This window comes from Haliotis cracherodii, unplaced genomic scaffold (assembly GCF_022045235.1).
Source record: "Haliotis cracherodii isolate W230 unplaced genomic scaffold, xgHalCrac1.p SCAF_10, whole genome shotgun sequence".
NCBI classification, from domain to species: Eukaryota; Metazoa; Mollusca; class Gastropoda; order Lepetellida; family Haliotidae; genus Haliotis; species Haliotis cracherodii.
Genome location: NW_027266265.1, coordinates 37,281,333 through 37,290,191, shown reverse-complemented (window position 1 = coordinate 37,290,191; position 8,859 = coordinate 37,281,333). Strand labels below are relative to the sequence as shown.

General features: G+C 42.4%; 2 protein-coding genes across 3 annotated transcripts; one reads left to right on the top strand and one right to left on the bottom strand.

Moving 5' to 3' along the window:
* LOC139450208 (uncharacterized) lies at positions 1–8,537 on the top strand. Of its 2 annotated transcripts, none has more exons than XM_071231884.1 (3): positions 1–85; positions 2,569–2,649; positions 4,364–8,537. In XM_071231884.1, exons 2-3 carry the CDS (start codon positions 2,619–2,621, stop codon positions 5,980–5,982), a joined length of 1,650 nt encoding a protein of 549 aa, XP_071087985.1. In that variant the 5' UTR covers positions 1–85; positions 2,569–2,618; the 3' UTR covers positions 5,983–8,537. The 2 variants fall into 2 exon arrangements, with proteins under 2 accessions (XP_071087985.1, XP_071087992.1); XM_071231891.1 differs by lacking the exon at positions 1–85 and adding an exon at positions 241–334.
* On the bottom strand, positions 7,187–8,624 carry LOC139453790 (major royal jelly protein 5-like). The gene is made up of 2 exons (XM_071235257.1): positions 8,516–8,624; positions 7,187–7,524 (listed from the first exon to the last, which is right to left on the bottom strand). Exons 1-2 carry the CDS (start codon positions 8,622–8,624, stop codon positions 7,187–7,189), a joined length of 447 nt encoding a protein of 148 aa, XP_071091358.1.
* Positions 8,625–8,859: the final 235 nt, after the last annotated feature.

The following is an 8,859-nucleotide window of genomic DNA, read 5'->3' as shown; positions in this document are numbered from 1 at the left end:
CTCATTTTCATCACATTTCCGTCAACGAAGGAATAAACAACAAGCAAGATACCGAGCTGTAGCGGGGTAGAAAGATTTTCATGAGGTAAGAGCATGAATTTTAACTGCGTACACTCGAAGAACCACAAGGAACGATATTTTTCACTGTCGTGCCTATATATGTATATATAGACACTTACATGTGACACGTGTGTCAGTTTCTGCGCATTAATATTACAATGGGGTCCCCACGGCCTTTGTCCGTTACCTGCACAGGAAATGTGTTATGGGATGAAGCCGTGTGTGCGTGGCAAGCTGGTGAATATTTTGTTTTTATAACCCTTGGAGAACATATGTAAGTTATTTTCACTCATAGCTCTCGCTCGATCTCTGTTCCCTCTTCCAACCCCTTGTGTGTCAGGTTTCACTGTTTTACTAAAACATTAAACTTCACCGGAGACGATAACATATTTAATGGTCTCTGATATTACCGTTTGACCCATGATACCCCCCCCCCCCCTTCTCTCTATCTGGTTGTATATCTCACTCCCTCTATTCGCCTGTATATTCTGTTTCTTTCTCTGTGTGTCTCTCTCTCTCTCGTATTTGTCTACATGTCACTCGTGTCTGCCTATGTGCATATGTCTCTCTGTCTGTATGTCTCTCTCCGTGTGTGTCTCTCTCTATTTCTTTCTTTCTCTCCATAGCTATTTTCAAACAGTTTGGGTATGCATTGAATTTATTCGTACTGAAAACAACATTTTGTATTTGCATGTTTGACAGTTACAGGAAAATAGTTTTGAACATAAACTTCTCACAAAAACATAATATGAAAACACATGAAACAACAATTTTATCCATATTCATAAACAATTCATCGTCTGGTATTTCCTGTAGCGATAGTATGTATCCACGTGCCTTATACAAAACAAAGATTATCATCATCTGCAGTTATGACCTATAATTAGAATTCTGAGAAAGTCGGGCTTTCCGAAAGTCCACGCATCAACACTGGGCTTGAGTCATACATTCTTAACACCCATTCTACGCCCTTTGTATGCTAATAGGCTATACTGTGTGGTGAGAACACCGATGAGTATGTCCTTATTATTTACATAATCTAGAAATTATGATTTAAACTAATAATTATTGCCTTAGAGACTTGTGCAAGTCTAGTTTACTGGTAACGCGCCAGACCCTTAACATTGTGTGAGTAATGTAACGGGAAACGCCCCCGTGTTCGCCAGTACATGACTGTACAGAGAGCGGCAAGTTGCTGTGACCTATATTAACAAGTGACAGGCGTCACATGGGCACAATATAAACTTCACGTATTTGCGCCGAATTATCTCGAACTTTGGATAAAGCGTTTTCTAATTCATCATAATTCTCACAAATGTGGGATTATTTATATCATATGGGATTATATACACGTAGCTATAACCACATAGTTAATCCGGACCCTGTTTATACGAACCCCTTATACGAGCGATTATTGTTGCAGTTAACGTTACGTTGACATATATTCATAATAAATCGCACAATAACAATTATTCTTTTTTCGGGGTTAATTTAACACCCCTCGTTGTACGTGTAGTATATACATAATCTATTATTACCTATAGCGCGGATACGGGGCGGTCGGGTAGCCTAGTGGCTATATATATATTATAAAGCTTTCGCTCGTCACGCCGAAGACCCGGGTTCGATTCCCGACATGGGCACAATATGTGAAGCCCATTTCTGTTGTCCCCTGCCATGATATTGCTGGAATATTGCTAAAAGCGGCGTTAAACCATACTCACTCGATCACTCACTATAGTGCGGATACAGAGGGAGGAATGGCGCTGGGACGGTGTCTGATCGGGGTGTTAATTCTCACTGTGTCGGCAGCACAGGGTACTTAGGGTAATTTCGCGAACAGCCACAGGGTACTTAGGGTAATTTCGCAAACAGCCACAAAAGTCGATCTCACGGTAATGCACCGGTGTATGCATGGGCCCTACGGTAATATGCACTTGGTTAATGTGTCGGCAGGACGCCGGGATCTGATAAGAGTGTACGTGAATGACATGGCGCATATTGTAAAAAACCCACTTAATCCCGAACTTTCAGTGAAAACGCTGCTGGTAGTTTTGTTAGAAACAGAATTTTGTTTTCGGTGACTGTGTCAAGACAAGGAGGCACGTGTGGCCCAGTTGTCTAAGGCGCCGCTATTTGCTGTGCGTCTCTTGGGCACGCCAGACATCTATGGTTGTGGGTTCGAATCCCGGTTCGCGCTAACCCCCCCCCCCCCCCCCATTATGTTTCTAAGTTTGTCAGTATCATACCCGTGCATTAAACCGACACGCCGTAATATATCCGGAATACTGTTCAAAGCGGCGTTATAGCCAACTCACTCAATATAATGTTATTGCCTTTAGGCTGGGCTTGCGTTTCAACCGATGTATTTAGGATATGATGCTGAATGTTTTTCATCATGTTCAGTGTAAAATATTCTGAACAGCCTATGTAAGATGGCCATAATGACAATTGATATCACATGACATTTGGACACTTAATATAGATTAAGTACTTCCTGTGTTTCAGATTGAACTGGTTGACCTTCACCTTGCTACACGGTCACACCAGCCAACAACATGGGTTCAAGGGATCGGCCAATCAGCAGTGGTGAGTAATTGCATTCCAATCTCGCAAACCCCCAACCTTTGAACTAGAGTAAACACAAAGCCAAAAATAATCAAAATATTAAATCAAGATGGCGTGGTCTTAAACATATTTGTTCACAGTTCTTACATAATAGTGAGTGAGTGAGTATGGTTTAGCAATATTCCAGCAATATCACGTCGGGGGACACCAGAAATGGGCTTCACACATTGTACCCATGATGGGAATCGAACCCGGGTCTTCGGCGTGACGAGCGATCGCTTTAACCACTAGGCTACCCGACCGCCCCTTTACATAATAAGTCATATGACGGAATAATTAAGCGTGAACTATGTTCCGTGTGTTTGATACTGTTTGAAGATTACACAATGCTATCTTCAAAGTACAATTTATGGAGAACAACTTCTTTAATATACCTTTACAACACTATTATGATACGAGTACATTCAAGATCCGGGGTAGAATAGGTCTTCAACACCCATGCTTGCCGTAAAGGGCGACTATGCTTGTCGTAAGAGGCGACTAACGGGATCGGGTGGTCAGGCTCGCTGACTTGGTTGATGCATGTCATCGTATCCCAATTGCATGGATCGATGCTCATGATGTCAAACATTTGATTGTCTGGTCCAGACTCGATTATTTACAGACCGCCGTCATATAGCTGGAATATTGCCGAGTGCGGCGTGAAACAACAAACAAGCAAACAATAAAGATATCCATAAATTGTGTCCGTCAGCGTGTAAGAAATGCCCATCAAACAGATGAAGCTGGGGATAATATATAAGCGTTATAAACATAATTTTCTATTGGAGAAGAGCTATGTTCATATCTGAAAATATGCTATTTGTATAATTTGTTAATTTTCCAGAGCATTTACACCGTATTACACAACAATATTATAAAGGAATAAAGCACGATAGCTTGAAAACATATCTGAAAATATGGCTTTTTACGCCACAGTCAGCAATCATGACATCCTCTAAAATATCGATTCTATAGTCAGACAAACCAGTGATTGATATTATGAGCAACGTCATGCGCCATCGGGATACGATGACCAATCAGGGAACCATTATCATTTCAGTCGCGTCAAGTACGACCAGCTCATATTACTTGGGACCGATTCTAATCTGGAATACTCAAAGGGATAATACACTGGGGCTCTCATTATTGGGCGACTAAATGGGGATTGGGAGGTCAAAATGGAAGTCTTGAAATTGTTCGGGATAGTATTGGTTTAAGTTTAACTATGGTAATTTAATTTGAAGCAGGTACTAAGTGAACACGGGGTAAGGGTTTGTACTGTTTTCACGTGCTGATGGGACCTGGGTCAGACAGGGCCTCCAGCACAACTGGTGATCGTAAGGGTGTACCAATGAGGATTGGGTGGTCAGGATCCGCGACCTGGCTGATTTAATGTCATCATGTTAATCGTTGTTTATGCTTTAAGACATTGGTATGCCTGACATTAAGGGGATAATACAAGGACTGGTAGGCTCGGAGTCAGTATGCTGTGTCTGATTGAGCTATTCATGTTAAACTGCGGCATCGTATATCAGTGGGCTAGGAGAATAAAGTCGGCATAAGTCCGGACTGGTACATGCAGTCACGCACACACAAACACATACACGTGCATGCACTTCGTATATAAGTGCAATGATCTTGATTGCGACTTTAAACCTCATTTCACCTCACCTCTCTCACTCCTATCTTTCAGACACACAAGAGGAGGTGGTGGACCTCGACGCTGATACGAAGGAGTCGACTGACGTAGTGTTTTGCAACGAAGAGACTGAGGAGACGCCACACAAGATATATCTACTGTATGACCCTAATACACCTAAACCCATAATCAAACGCTTCCCAGTTAATGTCATTCTTAAACAAGTGGGGTCCGACGTAACTATGGGTCGACACGAATCCTCTGATGTGCTGCTATACGAAAAACACATGGCTCGATGGTTTGCAAGCGTTACGTGCCGGACCAGCACTGCCAACAAGACTAGCTTTGTGTTGCGGAACACGTGTAAGGGAACGGCAGCCAAGAGAATCGCCGTCACTGATGCTAGAGGGAGAGTCAGTGATGTCCTCCCCACCCAGGAAGTCGAGTTGGTGGACCAGGGGAGGTTCAGCCTGGAAGGTGTCGAGTTCACCATTGGGATCGAACTCGGAGACATGAACTCTAAAACATTTATGCTTGAAGTCAAACCATTAAATGCCGGACCATCTGAGGCTGTGTACATTGGTGGACATGTAAACGGTATTGGAGGAGTACCAGGTGCTTTCGGGGAAATTTCGAATCTCGATACGCCGCAGTTCGGCTTGTCTGTTAGTGGTCAGAGTCATGTTATATATCCTCCTGATCAGATCATACCCAAGGCTGTGGCATCCCAACCACTAGGCTCATGGCCTGGTCAGGTGGTTGGTGTAGGTCACGGAATAGGTGTAGGTCATGCTGTTGGTGCTGGAGTAGGCCATGCTGTTGGTGCTGAAGTAGGCCATGGTATTGGTGCTGGAGTAGCGCATGCTGTTGGTGCTGGTGTCGATCATGGAGCAAGTGCTGGTGTAGCATCTCATCTGTACCAGACAGTTCCTAAATACTATAATGGGCCGGCAATGACGGATCCATGTCACTGTAGTAACTCTTTTGGTCATTCTGCCATCCGTCAGTCAAGACTTGTATATTCTCCATCTGTTGCGACACAACCCATGGTGAACCATCAGCCTCATACGCCGTATCAAGATCAGATGTTGGAACGAGGGTCCGGATGTCAACCATCTCCATCCTTTTCAACACATCCATGTCAGCATCAAGGACAAACATACCAGCAGCCAGGTTCAGGTATGACAATGGCTGCTCTGGCCAATGCTCTTGCCAATACACACGTTGCTCATCCAGCTGTCCAGTCACCTAACACTGGCATCGTGACCACGCCCTCCTCTCATGACCAAAGTCCAGTTTTGTACCCGAGCCCAACTTACCAAGGATTCCGATTTCCCCAAGCGCAACCCATGCAAATGAACCAACTGAACCAAAATGGGGATCTGCGGAATTTACCTCGAGGACCACCTCTTGGGCATCTCCACCATACAGGGTCATCATTGGGCCAGTCAGTCAATCTCCACAGCACAGGGCCATCAAGTGGTCAGTCAGTCAACCTCCACAGCAGAGGGCAATCAAGAAGTCAGTCAGTCAATCTCCACCCAGCCGGTATCCCGGCAAATGTAGTGACCACTCATGCAGTGGCAGAGGTTGGGGGAACTCAAGGTAGATTCAGCAACCTGAACAACACTACACACAGAGAACCAAAGGAACACGAAGAGAAGTCCAAATAGACACGACAACTGAGGATCCAGCTTACTCTGTTATTACTCATATTCAGACTATCGGTGTTGTTATTCATGTATGGCTTTTCATGTGTGCGAAGCGTGTTTTCTATACTCACATGAATCCACGGTTGTGGGTATGGTAACTGCCAGACTGATATTAGACTTTTGTTTATTGCTGTGAATACTCACATTTTGAGTCTATTTCCGGACAGCATTGGCCAGTTCTAAGAAATATAGGGCAAGGAGATCTATATTGTTTCATCTTACCGAGGCAAGGGCGTAAACTGACTGTAAAATCCCAGTTTCCACCCTTTCCGAATTAGGCTGGAATTTCTGGGCTCGATCGTGGCCCCACCTGTGGCTTTTGTATGTTTTGTGTTCCTTCTGTGTTCCTGACCAATCAGATTCCAGTTTGATGGTGGCTAAAAGGAAACAACCAAGAAATAGTTATAAGACGGGGATACGGGTTTTGGACCTTATGTTTGTAGTGTTTCGGCTACTGTTGTCAGCTAAGTGAAGTTTTGATAATGTTTGTAATGTTTTGGTCAAACCAATTTCAAGTGTCCCGTATCCGGGTAGTTTTTTACTTGATGTGTTTCAAGCATTTTGCTCACCGATGAATATTTAACATTGATATTATTTGTGTTGAAAGTCTTTCACTTTGACACCTACCATTTCAAAGTATTACTTAAAACGTAATCTCAGCGTTACCCTGGTAATTCTATTACGTCGTTATAGACGATGGTATTTTATGGGCCTTGCAGACTCCTTATTTGCACTATTGTACGTTCACTCTGCTTGTCTCGAACTACTGATTACTCGAGATTTGATGGTCCCAAGGACTTCTAGTTAACGACGCTTCGCTGTATGTTAATTGTACCTTGAATACTCCTCCGTTGGGACCCGGGTGAGAAAAGGTTCCCAGCGTTACATTGTTATATAGCACGTGACATCTCCATTAAACCGGAAGTACAGGGCCCGTTCCACAGAGTGATCGTAGCGGTACGACTATCTGGTATGTTAGTCTTGTCTAGGACGTTGGTCTTATCTGGTATGTTAGTCTTGTCCAGTATGCTAGTCTTGTCTCGTATGCTAGTCTTGTCCAGTATGTTAGTCGTGTCTAGTATGTTAGTCTTGTCCAGTATGTTAGTCGTGTCTCGTATGCTAGTCTTGTCCAGTATGTTAGTCGTGTCTAGTATGTTAGTCGTGTCTAGTATGTTAGTCTTTCCAGGTATCCTGGTCTTGCTGGTATGCTAGTCTTGTCCAGTATGCTAGTCTTGTCCAGTATGTCAGTCTTGTCCAGTTTGTCAGTCTTGTCCAGTATGTTAGTCTCTTCAAGTATGTCAGTCTTGTCCAGTATGTTAGTCTCTTCAAGTATGTCAGTCTTGTCCAGTATGTTAGTCTCTTCAAGTATGTCAGTCTTGTCCTGTATGTCAGTCTTGTCCAGTTTGTCAGTCTTGTCCAGTATGCTAGTCTTGTCCAGTATGTCAGTCTTGTCCAGTTTGTCAGTCTTGTCCAGTATGTTAGTCTTGTCCAGTATGTTAGTCTCTTCAAGTATGTCAGTCTTGTCCAGTATGTTTAGTCTTGTCCGGTATGCTAGTCTTGTCCAGTATGTCAGTCTTGTCCAGTTTGTCAGTCTTGTCCAGTATGTTAGTCTCTTCAAGTATGTTAGTCTTGGGTTTATTTTGTAGCATCGATGAACACATCTACTGAACCCATGCAAGCCCCTCAACACATAATTTAACTTTGCTTGATTCAGTATATAGTTTAAGTAATATCTCATAAAACAACCGCTATATCCTTCTTGTTACATCGATAACTCCGGTCATCGGGATGCTGGTATATGATGTATCTTATGCTATATTACTGTTTGCTGAGCATTAACATATATGTGGTATTGTTGAGTAGCACATATCACCCATATTTATAAGATTTGTCTTTGTTAGATTGTCTAATGACAGGGAATCTCTTCACTTTTAGATACCGAAAAGCTCTAGACTTGCCGTGTGTACACTATTATAGAGTGGGACTGACTGATATTTTTGTTTCAGGTGTTAAGAGACAGGAGGTATTGCAGCATTTCTTTGACAGCATTTTTCGTTGATATCGATATTTATCATCGGCATATAGCGATATTTATCATTGAACTGTAGCGATATTTATCATTTACACGTAGCGATATTTATCGTTGACATGTAGCGATATTTATAGTTGATATGTAGCGGTATTTATCGTTGACATGTAGCGATATTTATAGTTGACATGTAGCGATATTTATCTTTGACATGTAGCGATATTTATCGTTCACATGTAGTGATATTTATCACTGCCATGTCAGCGTGTATGAGATGAAAGATATCAAACAAACTTCCATATGCTTATGGATATTTGCGAATTCGTATTATTATACATTGTTATTATTGTTACGTGTTATTATATATTTATTGTACTTTATGATTTTATGTTATGTAAATCATTATCCTGATTTTATTGCTTATAATTACTTTGACAACATTAGGGCAAGACCAGTGATCTCTACTTAGGGACTGGCCGTTGAATATCTTTGGGGTGGGTGTGGGTGTGGGTGTGGTGGTGGTGGTGGTGGTGGTGGTGGTGGTGCGGTGTCTCTTGAATTGTTTTGGAGACATGATTTTTTTCTGCCTTAAAACACACAGTTATTTTCTGGGAATTGAGTACTATTAATGTAAAAGCACCAGCACCAACCAGCCACGCTCCACCTCCCCACCACATGAACGAATGTATGAATAAATATTCAAAACTTGTTCTGACTACCTGCAAATAAGTAAAATGTATAACTATGTAAATACTGATTATGTAGTACATACGTTTACACTTACCTGTACAGTATTTACGTTTAATTAT